This window comes from Taurulus bubalis (assembly GCF_910589615.1).
Source record: "Taurulus bubalis genome assembly, chromosome: 20".
Lineage (NCBI taxonomy): Eukaryota > Metazoa > Chordata > Actinopteri > Perciformes > Cottidae > Taurulus > Taurulus bubalis.
In genome coordinates this window covers 16,926,596-16,944,095 of record NC_136608.1, presented here as the reverse complement: position 1 = coordinate 16,944,095, position 17,500 = coordinate 16,926,596, and the positions used below count along the sequence as shown (strand labels likewise).

The 17,500-nt window shown below is 42.3% G+C and overlaps 1 protein-coding gene across 1 annotated transcript in view; it reads right to left on the bottom strand.

The window, feature by feature from the left end:
• The window catches only part of plxnb2a.1 (plexin b2a, tandem duplicate 1), a gene marked incomplete at its 5' end in the record, with an annotated part of 38,078 nt that overhangs the window by 20,547 nt on the left and 31 nt on the right, over window positions 1–17,500 (bottom strand). Inside the window, 15 exons of the mRNA XM_079235891.1 lie at window positions 1,208–1,371; window positions 2,249–2,336; window positions 3,303–3,395; window positions 3,478–3,579; window positions 4,614–4,725; window positions 4,824–4,935; window positions 5,980–6,148; window positions 8,581–8,707; window positions 9,833–9,933; window positions 12,408–12,542; window positions 13,309–13,488; window positions 13,585–13,730; window positions 14,930–15,068; window positions 15,362–15,688; window positions 17,025–17,500. The exon at window positions 17,025–17,500 is cut by the window's right edge and continues 31 nt beyond it. Coding sequence (XP_079092017.1) covers window positions 1,208–1,371; window positions 2,249–2,336; window positions 3,303–3,395; window positions 3,478–3,579; window positions 4,614–4,725; window positions 4,824–4,935; window positions 5,980–6,148; window positions 8,581–8,707; window positions 9,833–9,933; window positions 12,408–12,542; window positions 13,309–13,488; window positions 13,585–13,730; window positions 14,930–15,068; window positions 15,362–15,688; window positions 17,025–17,500 — 2,471 coding nt within the window. The remainder of the gene's footprint in view (window positions 1–1,207; window positions 1,372–2,248; window positions 2,337–3,302; window positions 3,396–3,477; window positions 3,580–4,613; window positions 4,726–4,823; window positions 4,936–5,979; window positions 6,149–8,580; window positions 8,708–9,832; window positions 9,934–12,407; window positions 12,543–13,308; window positions 13,489–13,584; window positions 13,731–14,929; window positions 15,069–15,361; window positions 15,689–17,024) is intronic.

Here is a 17,500-nt window from a genome sequence, read left to right as displayed (position 1 = left end):
CACTCATCCGTGTGATTGCTTGCTTGTGTTTTCCTTCTGTGACTGCAGCTCATTTCAGAGAGTTCCTCTTCACTTATTCTTTCAAATCACCACATGCAGTTTGCCGTTTGTTTGTTTTTACCACAAGAGATGAATTTGAGATGTGATTTCTGTCAGAAGGTTTTCTGCTGTTCGGATGACGACGGAGGGGAAAAGCAACATGGAGGATGTGTTGAGCTCCTCTGACACTGAGGTCACTTTCTGCTCCATGTTTTTATATATTTGAAAAAAGTAATCCATATCTCTGTATTTTTCCAGGAATCCTCGTCTCTGGTCGTCGTGGTAAAACCAGTTAGAGCTTCTGTTCTAATTCTGTGTCGTTGGCATTTTGATTTTTTTGGGGGTTTCCACATCTGAAAGATGACATTTATGAAAACATAAAAAAAAGTCCCTATAATCTAACAGATACGAAAGATAAGGATCAGAAAATTAGGTTTTGGGTGTTCATGTATTGCCTTTCATCAAATAATTTCCTACACTTCACTGTTTTATTCATGTACTTTATACACATCACATTCTATAGATTGTATTTTATATTCTTTTGGCTCTTAAACAAATGTTTTTAATTATATTTTCATGTCCTTTTATAAATGTGTTTCTTTTGCACTTTGCCTTTTGTCGTAAAGCCTCGTTGCTGAAATGTATATAAATAAATACCATAGTGGTTAAATACTGTACTCATGTAATAATAATTAGAAGTAATAGCTTCAAAAAACAATTTGTGAATAATGTTTATAATATTATTATTGATGCATGTTGACAAGCTGAATGGTTCAGCTGGTTTATGATGGAGATCATTTGAACCATTTCCTTATCCGAACCGCTTAACCTATTCAGGGTCGGGGGCGCTGGAGCCGATCCCAGCCGACACTGGGTGAAGGCCGGGTTCACCTGGACGGGTTCATCTCATGCAGAGACACAGAGTCTCCAGGTAACCTGAGCTGCTTGTCTCTGGACTGTGGGAGGAACCGAAGAACCCGGAGGGAACCCTCGCTGCCACGGGGAGAACGTTTAAACTCCACACAGAAGGACCGCCACCCGGGATCGGGGATCGAACCCGTGTCCCTCCTGCTGTGAGGCGACTGTGCTCACGATTATTAGTTAACCCTATATTTCATCTCATCATCTCAGTTCACTGGTTTAAAAGGTTCCGTCTCTCGTGACTCACGTCGGAGATCTGGGGGGCGGGGCACTGGTCCGGCTGCGCCGCCGGGCAGAGCTCCCGGTAGACGCAGCGCCGGGAGGCGGAGCACCACACACACTCGTACCGGGATTCAGCGTGACGACACAGACTGCAGTCGCCTCTGCCCACGGAGCAGTTATACAGCACGACTGGAGGAGGAGGAGGAAGAGGAAGAGGCAGGGGGAAGAGGAGGAAGAAGAGGAGGAGAGTGAGGAAGAGGAGAGGGAGGAAGAGGACGAGGAGAGTGAGGAGGAGAGGAGGGAGAAGGAGTAAGAAGAGGAGGAGGAGGAAGGGGCAGGGGGAAGAGGAGGAGGAGGAGGAAGAGGAGGAGGAAGAAGATAAGGAGGAGGGAGAAGGAGAAGGAGGAGGAAGAGGAGATGAGGGAGAAGGAGGAGGAGCAAGAGCAGGAGGAGGAGGAAGAGAGGGAGGAGGAAGAAGAGGAGGAGAGTGAGGAAGAGGAGAGGGAGGAGGAGAGGAGGGAGGAGGAGAGGAGGGAGAAGGAGTATGAAGAGGAGGAGGAGGAAGGGGCAGGGGAAGAGGAGGAGGAGGAAGAGGAGGAGGAAGAAGATAAGGAGGCGGAGGGAGAAGGAGGAGGAAGAGGAGATGAGGGAGGAGGAGGAAGAGAAGGAGGAGAGGGAGGAAGAGAGGGAGGAGGAAGAGGAAGAAGGAGGAAGAGAGTGAGGAGGAGGAAGAGGAAGAAGGAGGAAGAGAGTGAGGAGGAGGAAGAAGATAAAGAGGAGGAGGAGAGGAGGGAGAAGGAGGAAGAGGAAGGGGGGAGGAGGAGGAAGAGAAAAGGGAGAGGAAGGAGGAGGAGGATTAGGAAGATAAGGAGGAGAGAAAGAAGAAATAGAAGAAAGAATAGAAGTAGTAGAAGTGGAATTGAAAATAAGAGAAAGTCAAACAGCGTAATAACTGTGTTTTCACACACTTGATTTGTGAATGTGTGTGTGTGTGTGTGTGTGTGTGTGTGTGTGTGTGTGTGTGTGTGTGAGTGTGTGAGTGAGTGTGTACAAGTGACACACCAACCTGTCAGGGTGCTGTCAATCTTCCTCTCCGTTTCTCTGTCTTTGATATGGAAGGATACGTTCACCTCCTGCTGCTTGTCATAGGCAAACTACACACACACACACACACACACACGGTTTACATTAACAGTCACAAAGCAGTCCTCCCTATTTGGAGCTCAACATTAAATTACCTCACATCTATCTAACTATGAAACACTCCTGCAGCCATAAATCAATGTGTGTGTGTGTGTGTGTGTGTGTGTGTGTGTGGAGAAAGACGACGAGGACACACACACTCTTTAACCACGTATCGTCAATCTTTAAGACTCAACATGAGGATCGATGGAGGCAGAAAAGTGGAAAAGGGGGCTCAATGGGGGCGCCACCACACACACACACACACACACACACACACACACACACACACACACACACACACACACACACACACACGGTGTGTTTACCAGTGAATAAGCATTGTGAGCTTTAGCATGAATGCAGACGGATCAAATAAATAAATAAAAACATTCAAGTAGAAATACATGTCGATACAAAACACACGAAATGCGACAACTGAGCTCCAAACTTTTCCCGACCCCCAATTTAATCTGCTCTCCAAATAACCCGCTAATGATTCTCTAATCATTCTAATCGTTATTAATGACACACTCTAAACGCACCGGTGGCCTTCGCAGTCGAGCTCCGACACACACACACACACACACACACACACACACACACACACACACACACACACACACACACACACACACACACACACACACACACACACACACACACACACACACACAGATCTGGGAGGATTCAGAGCTGCTAATGGACACAACAGAGGCATCTTGGAGTGTTTCTTTAAGTGAACTAAATGGGTTTAGTTTAGTTCAGAGAAGGAAAAACAACGAATGTGACAAACAGGGATTGTTTTGTGGAGGAAATGCCTTTTTTAAATAGCTGCTGACAGTACTTAGTACTTATGGAGTTATCTATAATTATTCCTTTAAATATCAAAACAAATCTAATGTTCAACGGACTGTTTTGTGATATTAAAGACTGACCTTATAACCCGTGAATTTGAACTTTGACCCCTGCTCCTGCGTCACCGGCACCTCCGTGTTCATCAGCCCCGTCCCGATGGAAAAACTCGGTTTCTGGAGACGGAGACGTTATTGACACAAAGTAAACGCAGCAGAGGTCACTGGGGATGCAGTGGACGTCGGGGTCTGGTCTCACCGTGTAGATGTCCAGGTTTCTCCCCTGGAAGCTGATGGGGATTTGAAAGCCGACGGGGATCAGGAGCGGCTCCGGAGACTCAAACTGAGGACAACTGGAGGCCTTCAAACAGAAATAATAAGAGTTCAACACAAGAAACGACAGTCCAGCTCTTCAAATCATCATCTAATGATGGGGAGAGAGCAAAGATATTGTAGAGAGTGTGGTCTGAAAGTGACACGTTTGTAGCATTAAAGCATGCTGGAATTAGCACTCTAGCATGTTGCTAACTAGTGTACAGCTGCAAGTTAGCAATCTTATCAAGTGATCTGTGTGTTCTGTAGACAGCGTAGCATTAAAGCATGATGGACTTGGCACTCTAGCTATGTTGCTAGCTAGCGTACAGCTGCAAGTTAGCAATCTTTTCAAGTGACTGGTGTGTTCTGTAGCCAGTGTAGCATTAAAGCATGGTGGACTTAGCAAGTTAGCTATCTAGGTAACTAGCGTACAGCTGCAAGTTAGCTATCTTATCAAGTGACCTGTTTGTTCTGTAGTCAGTGTAGCATTTAATAGCCAGTGTAGTATTAAATCATGGTGGAATTAGTAAATTAGCTATCTAGCTAAGTAGCGTACAGCTGGCAGGTTAGAAATCTTATCAAGTTACCGGTTTGTTCTGTAGCCAGTGTAGCGTAAAGCATGGTGGACATAGCAAGTTAGCTATCTAGCTAACTAGCATACAGCTGGCAAGTTAGCAATCATATTATGTGACCGGTGTGTTCTGTAGCCAGTGTAGCATACAAGTATGGTGGAATTAGCAAGTTAGCTATCTAGCTAACTAGCGTACAGCTGGCAAGTTAGCTAGATAGCTAACTAGCGTACAGCTGGCAAGTTAGCTATCTAGCTAACTAACGTACAGCTGGCAAGTTAGCTATCATATCGAGTGACCGGTTTGTTCTGTAGCCAGTGTATCATTTAAGCATGGTGGAATTAGCACTCTAGCTATTTTATTAATTCCACCATGCTTAAATGCTACATTGGTTATAGGAAATGATGGAGATGCAAAGGCTCTGAGACAAAACACACACACACACACACACACACACACACACACACACACACACACACACACACACACACACACACACACACACACACACCTGTTCTGGTTTCACTATGTGTTCTCCACCAACAGCAGCATTGTCGTCACTGCAGCTGTGATCCAGAGCGTTCCACTGACAGCCCCACTTGCTGGTCACACACGCTATGCACCTGAAACCACACAAACACACCACATACGTACATACACACGCGTGTTTCAAGTGTGTGTGTGTGTGTGTGTGTGTGTGTGTGTGTGTCGTCCATCTTACGGTGAATTCTGGTTCTTCCTGACAGTAGCAGCACAGTTGTAGAAGTGATACTCTCCGGACGTCACCTTGATTCTGTCGTTCACCAAAACCATGACTGGGACGGACACGTAGTCTGAAAACACACACACACACACACACACACACACACACACACACACACACACACACACACACACACACACACACACACACACAGTAAAACATATAAAGTAATAAAATCCACCTCCCAACACCTCTGAAGCTCACTAATTAACATGTTACATGGACAATGTGGTCATTTCAGACAGAGCCAGACTAGTAATTTCCCTGTTTCCAGTCTGTTAAAATAAAATAAGATAATCTCTGGGTAGTAGAGAGTAGCATCAGTCTTCTCATTTCACTCTCGGAAAAGAATATCTTTTTTTTCTTCCCAAAAGTGTTAAATAGTTTCTTTAAGACTGCCGTTGTTTAATTTTTTCATGCATTTTAAACCAAGCAAATGAAAAGGATTAAACCAAACGGGTATTTAATCTTCTGCTGCGAGCGAACAGTTAACAGTGAAAAGAGCTTTTCAATAGTTTTAACTGTTTTGCGGCTAAATTATCAGATTTCTTAACGCTGTTTGAGCCAAAATAAAACATGAGCCGTGTAAACGTTTTTGTTTAACAACCTTACTGAAGATAAGACCCTTTCAAACACAAGTTATTTACTTAATAAATCAAAACGCTTGAAGAGAAGATAGAGAAGTAACTTAAGGCAAAAAAATAAAAAATAAAAAAAAAAAATCACTAAAACACATATGAATGAACACGCCAAATAATGATCTTTATTATTTTTTTATAATAATAAATAATAATAATTTAATTATTATTAAATAATAATGATATGATATATAATTAAATAATAATACTTTAAAACAATATTTTTAAATAATAATTTAATATAAAATTAAAATAATGTAATTTAATATAATAACAAGAGTTGTGCCGCTATAATTACAATTATATTTATTATGAATTAAACAATTCAAAACAGCAGATCAGAAACTTTGGCCTCTCTGTCTTTATAGTATTCTAAGACGCCTGGAGAAGAAAGTGGAAATGCTCCACAGGAGATGTCCATATATATATATATATATATATATATATTTTATATTTATTTAAAACCTGCTTCCTACCCTGCTGGTCGGGTGTCGGGGGGATCTGCACCGGTTCCGGCAGCGCGCAGGTGACCCGCACCTGACTGTCGGCGATGACCATGACGGCTTCGCTGGTGAAGGAGCCGAACTCACACGCCAGCCGGTCGGAGCTCCGCAGCGCCGGCAGCGCCGGGATGTGGATGTCCACCTGGAGGAGGGAGGAAACGAGGAGGGAGGAGTCAAGGAGAGGAGGCAGGAAGTGAGATGAAAGAAGGTGTGTACTTTTTATTAATCACGCCATACGTAACCTCATAGTTTAAGTGCCAATGTATTTATACATTTTATGGAAATTCATCAGTTTATAGATGAAACAAATAAATCTATTTTTGGCAACTTTTGACCAATCCATTAAATACTTGACAACGTGCTTCATCACATTGATGCAAATATCCTGTAAATCCAATATTGCTACAAAGAGTTCAACTTATTGAATATTCATGTCGACCTGAAACGACATTAAATAAAGAAGTCCTTTATATTCATATTTATATTAATGAAATGTATATTGTGTTGCTCCTGTTGTGTGTGTGTGTTGGTGTAAGGGAGAAATCAATGGTGTGTGTATGTGTGTGTGTGTGTGTTACTCATGATGGGTGTGTGTGTGTGTATGTGTATGTAAGGGAGAAAGAAATGTTGTGTATGTGTGTTACTCATGATAGGTGTGTGTGTGTGTGTGTGTGTGTGTGTACGTAAGGAAGAAAGTGATGGTGTGTGTGTGTGTCTGATTCATGGTGTGTGTGTGTTACTTATGATGTGTGTGTGTGGTCATGATGTGTGTGTGTTGTCATGATGTGTGTGTGTGCAAAGCTGCAGGAAGATCAAGTTTTCTTTACGGCTTAAAAAAAGAATCCGACTGTTTTATCAGATTAAAAATGCTGCGACACGGACGACCGTCACAAGAAACCACAGATTCCTCCGTCTGGAGCTCGTCCTCCAGATTAAACACAACTCAGCACACATTAACACACACACACACACACACACACATTAACACACACACACACACACACACACACACACACACACACACACACACACACACACACACACACACACACACAGGACGTCCCGTGTTGAAGTGATGCTCATCACAAACGGAGGACCTTGAGAAACAAAAACTTTAAACTTTTTTTTTTTTTTTTTTTTTACAGTAGCAGCATGTGTCGTAAAAATAATGATTTACTCATTAATTATTATTAAATATTATTACATAAAATACAAATAATTTGCAATAGCAAATATATTATTATTAGCATTATTTAAAATAAATTAAAGGTGGAGAAAGATGATTAAAATCACCTAAAGAATTAAACAGATTCTTTAAAATAATTTACTATAATAATAATAATATCTTTACTGGGTTCATGTGCCATAATTCATCTTTTTGTGTGTCATATAATCATAAAAACATTAATCTAAGTATTGAGACTTTCTTAATCTCCTTCTAAAACCCCCGTGTTTGAGTGAATGGTTCAGTCCACCGCTCTTCATCACCACATCTTCTCTTCTTCGTCACACTTTGCCGATTGGAACAAAAGTGGCCAATAAAATAAACCGTGATGAAGACGACTGCTCTTCATCCTCCAAAACAACTCCTGAATGTATATAATAATAATAATAATAATAATAATAATAATAATAATAATAATAATAATAATATAATAATACTTTTCTTAGGATTCGTCACATTTGAGGTATCGCTCATGGAAAATATTGATTAGCGGAACTTTAAAGTGTTACAATGTAACATCATCATGTTGCTGAAAGTTTGAGAAGTGCATTATTATTATTATTATGATGACATATTTTAATTATCAGGCTTTCACAATGAAAGAAGAAGAAAAACAATTAACATGAATTGTAATAAATTAAAAAGCGGTGCCATTTAAAACGATCAGCATTCAGAAGACGCTCCACTCTACATGAGCGCCTGCAGACTGGAGTCCTGCTCCATGTTTACGAACATCAAACGACACACAAAGACTTCACAAAAAATGAATTCCCGACCTCTATCTGCATCGTGGTTATTAATAACCTGGCCTGATTATAATCACCGCGCAGCCATAATGCCGTTCTGTGGCGTCTGATTGAGACGATCTCCATACGGAACACTTTCTTTCTTTAAAGCTCTTTTTAAAGCCGAACGTCTCCGAGCGGGGAGGTGATCGTGGGAGCAGAAAGGCATGATGGGTAGGGAAGGTCAGGGCATCCTGAAGGTCGACGCCTCTTTCGGGAAAAATCATCTCTTTGATCGATTCCTCGTTAAAGCGGAAAGTTCAGACGCAGCAAACGATGCGTTTATAGAAACTAGAAAGACAGAGTTTTAATCTTCCGTCATGTTTTAAATCTTCTCTTCCTTTACGGGTCGAGAGCTTTTTAGGTCACATGACCTCAGATGAACCGCAAGCGTTGTTTTTGAGCGATGTTGCAAAAGGTTCCGCGGGGCAACATTGTTTCACTTCACGAGCTCAATCTGCTCGACTCCCGTCAGCACAAACAATACAGATTATATTATTCCATATTGTATATGATATGCAACAGGTGAGTTAAGAGAGGGAGGAGCTCATGTTGCTCTCCTACCTGCCGCGTCTTCTTGCAGCTCAGGTTGGGCGGGTCGAAGGCCTGGATCTGAACACACTGCTGGTTGGGCGACCACAGCCAGATCTTGTCCTCCCACCACCTGCTGCACGCCGTCTTCCTGGTGCACCTGGAGGGGGGTGGAGGGGGAGTGGGGGGAGGGGGGGGGAGGGGGGCAGGCAGAGCGTTATATGAGAAGAAATGCAGGAATTTCATTAAAAAAGCTGGAAAAGTGATCCTGAGAGCATTATCCTGTCATAGTGTTACTGCGCCTTTAAGTAATTAATCACATCAAACGCAAAAAAGATTTCGCCGTGACATTTTTTTTTTTAGGGACATCAATCGTTTCTATTGTTTTCTCTCGTAATGAGCATCCTGCGTCTTTTCAAAATAAAGTTCCGCGTTTACATGAATACAGTCTCTTTTTATGATAAACGTCTCCACAGGTTTACGCACGCAGCAGAGATTAAGTTTCCGAGGCCACCGAGTGCAAAATATTCTAATTATATTAATATTTATTTCTACTTCATATACATCACGATTTATTCCATATTGTTTCTTTATGTTCTCTGGTAGTCAATATGAATAGTACCTCTATAAGTTTGCAAGACTATAAGCCTTTTTAATAGGTATATATATATATATATATATATATATATATATATATATATATATATATATATATATATCTCATGAATATTTTCAGTCTCAAAATGGAAAAACGCCTAGACATTTCATTAGAAAAACATGTGTAAAATATTCATTTTCTGTGATATTGTTATCTGCTTTGTACTTAGACTAGAAAAGGCTTCATGCTATGGTCCCATTGTGTTTTCCAGTCCATAAGTCACATTTATAGTCATCTACAGGCATCTATTTGCAAAGAAATGTTCAGGCGGAAATAAAAACCTTATACTTTAGTGTGTTCAAACTCATATAACTCAGTGTCAGCAGCACTTAGTGATTCTGACTATTGAGGGAAAAAGCTTCAGAGTGTTACCTTTCAAAAGAGACCAAGACCATGCATTTACTCTAATAGTTCAAGAACAGCTTCCAGTTTACTTTGGGTACCTGGATAGGCGTTTTAGGCACATCTTACAGGAACGCTAAGAGGTTATTTGCATTGTAATAAAATGTGATCATCTTCAATAGGCATATATGCAGCTAGCCTAGTGCATCCCACATGTTTCAAAACAACATTTTAAAACATTATAGTCATTATGGCACACACACACACACACACACAGTGACTCACTTCCCCTCCAGCACACACCAGCCGCAGTACGGGTCCTTGGTGGAGACGCAGGCCTGGCAGTCGGTCTTCAGGTGGCAGGCCTGCACCGGCACCTTGGTGATCTGCACACACATGGCAGGCTTTTATTGTGAAAGGCCCGTTAACGTAAGGATAAATAACATCCAGGAGCTTCGGGGGAAAAGGTGATAATCAGACGAGGACAAAGCAAAGACGCTAAAATAGTTGTTGGACTATATTCGTTTACATTGACAAATTAGCCGTAAAAGAAAAAAAGTTAAATTGCCAATTAGCAGCTCCTATCACTGCAATACTGTAAACAGTGTATTGATTCTGGGAGGTTCTGCAGCCGCTTTCTGCTGCGATGAAGTGGATTTATGGACCTTTTTTTTTCTTCCCTCGATGGAAATAATGAAATCAGCAGCAAGTGGAAGTCACGCTGAATTATATCGACGCATCTTTCATGCCTTTGCGTTAATATTCGACAGCGTTACGAACCGTCGACTCAATTCCACAAGTCTGACACTTCAGAGGAGACTTACATTTTAAATATGAATATTCCCGTCTAGTTTTTCCTGTCTAGAGAAAGAAATAGGTGATGGATCAATTTTTTTGATCTTTTTTTAACCTTATCAAGCCCTGTTTTCCCAAAAATCCGAATGTTTAATATACTCGTACTAAATTCAGATTATCTCCTCAAATTAAAAAAGGTATAATATACAAAAAAACCTTGGGAACATAGATAAGAAGTTCATATGTGTGTTGCTGGTATATTGGTTTATGATAGTGCACAGAAAAGGAAAAGAAATATATATATTTTGCCAAAAGATTATAATTAAAAGTTGTATTTTCTTGTCATAACTATATTTGCTATATTTTAATTTAATAGCTCTATGTATTATGTAGTATTTTTGAGTTACAACCATTATATGCGATAAAAGAAAGAAAGAAATTGGTGATGGATCCATTCTTTGATCTTTTTTTTACTTGTTTTTTAAGTTCCACCGTTATACGCGACACATGGAAGCGTTGCACGTGAACCTGAACGAGTTTCCTGCAGCTTCAGGTCCTGGATGCATGTTATTTTAGATTAGAGGACTTCTTCCAACCAGCTGTAATAATTTAAACCCCTGACAAGCAGAAGAGGTCTGACACATTTAGATGAGCTGCCCTCTCCAAGCGCATTCTAATTAATTCACTTCTAAATCAATAACATCAATTTCACTTTCACGCCGAAGAGAGAGAGAGTGATGGGGACCGGGGGGAAAGAAAGATGAAAGGACAAAGGAGAGAAAGATGAAGAGACAAACGCAGAGGAGGAGGAGAGAGAATCAATATCTGACTTGTGTGGTAATGTAGACGGATGAAGCGCTGCGACTCCAACGGGAGAATAAATGATCAAATAAGACGCAGGAGAATAAATGAAAAGCTCATGGAGGCCCAGACGGGGGAGACGGGGGGAGGAGACGGGGGAGACAGAAGGAGACGGGGGAGACAGAAGGAGACGGGGGAGACAGAAGGAGACGGGGGAGACGGGGGGAGACAGAAGGAGACAGGGGAGACGGGGGAGACGGGGGAGACGGGGGGAGACGGGGGGAGACGGGGGGACACGAGCCGTGACCTTCTCTGTGTGTCGGACCCCTGAAGGTCGTTGGACCGAGACGTACAGGTGTTACAACAAACCTTAAATCCTTCAAGACGTTATACTTTTTTTACAGCAGCAGGAATGCACCTGTATCGAAACCCTGTGTCGTAAAAATATTATTCATTAATTTGATATATTATGAAACCAAATAGCAAATAGATGTTGCTGCTTTTAATAAATAATACATTTAAAAAAAAGGTGGAGAAAGATGATGTTGGTTAAAATCACCTCCAGAATTAGACGGATTTTTTAAAATAATTATTATATACTGCATCATTATTCATTACTACATTTTATTTATTAAAAATTAAAACATTTTATACAAATAAAATATATGTATGAAAAAAATGTAATTATTAAAGAAATATTCTTTAAAATAATAATTGTATACTGTATCGTTATTTATTTACTAAATGTATTTAATTAAAACAATATTAATTTTAATATAAATAAAATAAATGTATAAAAAAAATTATTTATTAAAGACAGATTCTTTAAAATAATGATTATATAGAGCATCGTTATTAATTTACAAAATGTATTTTATTAGAAAATTATACATTTTAATATAAATAAAATAAATGTATTAAACAATTTATTTATTAAAGACAGATTCTTTGAAATAATTATTTTATCCTGCATCATTATTATTTTACTATTATAATAATAATATCTTTACTGGATTCATGTGCAATAATTCATCTTTTTGTGTATCATATAATCATAACATTAATTTAGGTATTGCGACTTTCCCGATATCCTAATAAACCCCCGTCTGTCTGTGGTTCAGTCCGCCGCTCTTCATCACCACCTCTTCGTCTTCTGTGCTTCAAACAGGAGCCGAAAGGAAGAGTCGACACACGAAGGAAGCAAGGAAGGAAGCAAGGAAGGAAGCAAGGAAGGAAGGAAGGAAGCAAGGAAGCCCGTTTTGACCTTTTTCTCCGTGGTGATGAACAGGTGTTGGAGCTTGGAATCCAGCAGCAGGTTCTTGTTGACTTTGTCCCCTGTGACGTCGCCCTGCGCTCGCCCGTACACCTCAGGGTGGGCCGACAGGTGCACCTTCAACACCTGCAGAAGACACACACACACACACACACACACACACACGCTTAAATTCAGACCCTCAGTTTTTCCCCTTTGCACTCAAAGAATTCTGCTTTTTCAGCACGAGATGTGGCATCGCGCCAAAGGAATACATACATAAATAACATAAATATATATATATATATTCATGCTTCACACATGAATGTGATTCAGCAAAACAATATGTTGTAATGTGAGACATGAAGCTTTAAACAAAATGCTTTATCAAAGGTCTTAAATCAAACATTTTATAAAGCTTTATTTTGTATTTTTAAGCTTTTTTATATTGAAGAATGCTATTTGCCATTTATTGAGAAGGAAACTGTAGACATTTATGTTGCTTTAGTGAACTTAAATTTGAACCAAAACAAATATTCTTACATTTATAGTTGGAAACTCTAATACATGTTATGCTTACTAGTGAACAAATCACATTTTTGGGCTTAATTATTACAATATAATGCAATTACTAGTGCTTTATTGAGTGATTGCACGTGTACCATATATTCTAAAATTAAATACTACGGTGGCTTATTAGGGCTATTATTGTAAGTATAAAGTATGAAGTATAAATATTCACGTTTATATTCTGTGTAGCTCCATACATTTATTTTTTACCCCAAATACTCTAAATTATAAACTTTTTAGCAGCATCAGAAAACATTATCGTCTTAATAATTTAGATGTAATAGTTTTTTAAGGGGACAAACAAACAAAGGAAGCAAAGAGAGAGAGAGGAGTCGGTCTTCACCTCTCCGGCCGCGGTGCCCACGAACGCCACCGCGTGGCCCATCTCCACGGCAACGGCCACGGCGGTCATGTGACCCTTGCGGACCAATGAGGGCAGAGACGTTAAGGCGAACTCGGCCTTGCTGGCCAACGGGGAGGGCAGGAACTCTTCTCCACACTTGTATCTGACGGCCATGTCGTTCTGAAAGAAAAACCTCGTGAATCATTCGCGTCGTTATGGAATCGTCGGTGAATTGTTTCTTCGTTATCTCCGACACGCAGACGGGGTTTTGCTCACATTTTTACCGCTGCTGCACAGCTCCTCAGACTTTGAGGAGTAAGGCGAGTAGACGGCCGCCTTTCCCTCAATGATGCCGTTGTAGTCGTAACAGGCTTCTATTATCTTCACCAGCCTCTTATTAATGGAGAGAAGAGGGTACATGCCTGCAAACGGGAGCAGAAACACTGTTTGTAACCCGTTTCACGGTTTCCTCTCATAATAAATGACACATTCTGTGTTTTCTGGGGAAACAAAACAATAAAAATGTCAAAACTCACAAACCAAAATAAATAAATCACGGAGCGCTTATTCTGCAAAATCCTCGTTATTTACAATTTTATTGTGGTTACATTGAAACATAATTAACCACTGAAAACCTGGGATTACTAAAGATCTGTGTTAGAATGAATCGTGCTAAATTTAACGAGATTTACAATTTATACCGTCGATGAAATATGTGTAATACATGAAATACATGTGCAAGAAACGACAGAAAATTATTGTAAAATTAGCAACGCCTAAAAGAGTTTGGCAACCAATGAAAATGGTGCGATAATGGGAAAAAATTGGGGACTCAATAAGAAATATGTTACCGTAAAAGACGGTTATAAGCCGCTACTACCTTAGGTGGTTGTCCCCGCCAGCTCCCCGCTGTAGCCAGCAAGCGCTACTGCTAGCTCCCCGCTAGCTCTTCGACAACTACCGAAGGTAGCGGGACCAGCCCCGGCTCGACACCAGTCTTGGGTGTCGAGCAGGGGCTGGCGGGGAGCTAGTGGGGAGCTAGCAGCACCGCTAGCTGGCTACAGCGAGGAGCTAGCGGGGAGCTAGCAGCACCACTGGCTGGCTACAGCGGGGAGCTAGTGGGAAGCTAGCGGGGAGCTAGCAGCACCGCTAGATGGCTACAGCGGGGAGCTAGCGGGGAGTTAGCAGCACGACTAGCTGGCTACAGCGGTGAGCTAGCGGGGAGTTAGCAGCACGATAGCTGGCTACAGCGGGGAGCTAGCGGGGACAATCACCGAAGGTAGTAGTGGCTTATAACCCTACTTTTACGGCACTTGGTAAAGACTGGCGTGAACATTTATATATTTTTCTTCCAAATTTCCCCAAAATGTATATTATGAAAAAAAATGACAGTAAATCTGTATTTGGTTCCATTCAGCGTTTCAGGACCTTTCAGTCAAAACAGATTTGTGTTGAATGGTCAGTTTTTAATAAACAACTGACCACATGGTGGCGCTAGTATGTCTCAATCTCCTTGCCGAATTTCCCTGAAATGTTCGGCCATGTTTTTGGACACTGCCAACGAACCGACAACCATCCGGCAACATAAAGTATCAGGAACATCTGCGTGATGAAGACCTACACATGGCGGACATCGATGGGTCTTCATCAGAAGTGAAGGTGACAAACAGCACCTTGTCGGAGGCGGAAACCGGTCCGAACTGGCCCGATTCGGTCATCGACTGAGCCAAAACCTCCCCTGGTGTTGCTACATAGGCAGCCTGGGGAGTCGAGGAGGAGATAAAAAGAGCAGAATGTTAGATATTTGCACTAAAACTGTGTATTTAGCTACACTGAGTGTGGAGACCCCGTAAATTGAAGCTTTTTCAGGTTCAGGAGCATTTGAAAATCCAATTTATAAGGTTTCACAGGGTCAACGCTGAGGCCTTCAGATGGAAACTCGTTCAAATGTGAAATGTCCAAATGTGGGTTTTCCAGAGTCACCACCCTTTGGATAAAAACTCCGACAGCCTATCCAGTGTCTTGCAGATTGCATCATCATCACCATCATCACCTGAGCCTTGTTGTACGTGTTGCCGGCGCTGCAGTTGAGCTGCAGCTCGGTGTAGGAGAAGTATCCCGGATCGACCTCGCACAGCCGGGAGACGAAGGTGAAGTTCTTGTTGTCCTGGACCCCGAGCGTGCGCGAGAACAGGAAGTACACGAAGCCGTCGTCCTTGAAGGCGAAGCGGAAGTTGTGGAGGTAGCGCAGGACGAAGGGGTTGGCCTGCACCGCCGAGGCCTCGATGATGCTGTCGAACACCACCCAGTCGCCGTAGTCCTGCAGGATGCGCGTGGCGATGAGCTTGGTGCTGTCGTGGCTGCCGTACCCTTTGCCGACCTGTGGCGGGAAAGACGAGAAAGAAGCAGTCGACGGAGTCGGCAGGGTTCATACACATTCGGACCAATGGGTTTCCATGACTTTAAACCAAATTTTCATGACCAAACATTTAGTGAAATCTCGGTGTAAACAGTAAAAAGTGAGTAAATGTAGTATTTGAACTAACAATGAGAATTACAAAGCATACAGTAAACCTTAAATGACACAAATGAATGAGACAATAGTTTGAATAAAAGAATAAACATTTATATTGTTTGGTTGTTAAATGGGCGTTGAATGGCCGTTAAACAGACGTTAATGGGTGGCATTAGACGTTGAATGGTCGTTAGTAGGCGCTGAATTGCCATGAATGGTTGTTAATAGGCGCTGAATTGCCATGAATGGTTGTTAATAGGCGCTGAATGGGCATGAATGGGAATTGAATGCACGTGACATCAACAAGCATCATCATAGACTTTAGTCTCTGTATAGACATGGTGTAGTTATTAATAATATTCGATTGCTGGCCAGTCTGTAGAAGTATCGGCGTCTATACACATCTATAAACCAGCAAACACTGGTGCATTTAGCCCAACTATCTTAGTGTTGAGACCATCTTTCATATCTGGCATTACAGAGTTATTGGGTGGGAAACGTGATGCATCTCTAAAGAGATTGACCCCACAAGGTTTCCCAGAACGCTGTAATCTGTAGCGTTTGGAGAACGTTTCCCTCCTTCCTCTTTGTCTTTCCTCCGCTTTAGAAACTCTTAAGCCTCTTAAAGTCCTCCTCCCTACGAACTACGACTCCCAGCAGCGTTTCACCGTCGGAGCTCTCTGAAGGACTAAGACGCTTTGCGAACAACTTTTATCCTCTCCAGGAATTTGTCTCAACTTTGAGGGTAAATTCTTAGAAAACGCCATAATTCTAAGCATATTCTTCGCCACTATAGGAGCAGTAGGAAGCTTCATGAAAATGCCTCCAGGCCCGGGCCAAGGCCTCCCCCTCTGTTATCCCTCCGCCTCTCACAAACAGAGCGCTGGAGGAGGCTCAACCTCTACACGTCATCCGATTTGATTAGAAACGCCATCAAAAAGCTTCAACATGAAAAGGAGAAGGCAAAACATCACGAAACGCATCATGTCGAGAAATAAGAACGACGAAACATCCCGAGACTGCTCATTTCCCATATGGGCTGCCAATTCCATTCCTCCATTCTCGACAAATTGCAATTTAATTGTGTTCGCTCGCACTATATCACAAGACGGAGGTGACGATTTTGTTTAATTCACCCCCATGTGCCGCTGGGAATAACGCATACATGTGTGTGTGTGTGTGTGTCGAAACTCGTCCTCACCAGGAAGACGGTGAAGTTGACGTTGTCCTTGGTGAAGAAGGAGGTCACGCCCACCACGGAGACGCTCTCCTCGGCGCTCGCCACGTACGACTTCTCCCCTTTGGTGTCGCTGAAGTACAGCAGCTGGTCCACGCTGCTCAGGTTCCTCAGCGAGCAGATGCCCCGGAAGACGCTGCCGCAGACCACCAGCACGTCGCCCTGCACCAGCAGCAGCTTGTTGTGGTTGTCGGTGTCCGCCGCCTCCTCGCAGGCATCCGTGATGGGCGGCGTGCAGGCCCGGTTGTCCCGCTTGGGGCCCGTCTCGGTGCGGGCCTCCACCTCCAGGTCCGGGCTCAGCTGGTAGAGGTTGTTCACGGCGCCGACGTACAGCCGGCCCGAGAGGGGGTCGGCCACCACGTTGTTGATCAGCGTGTCGGAGGGGAACTCCTTGTTTTTACCGTCCGAGGGGACGACGCAAATGGCCGCCAGGGCGGCGA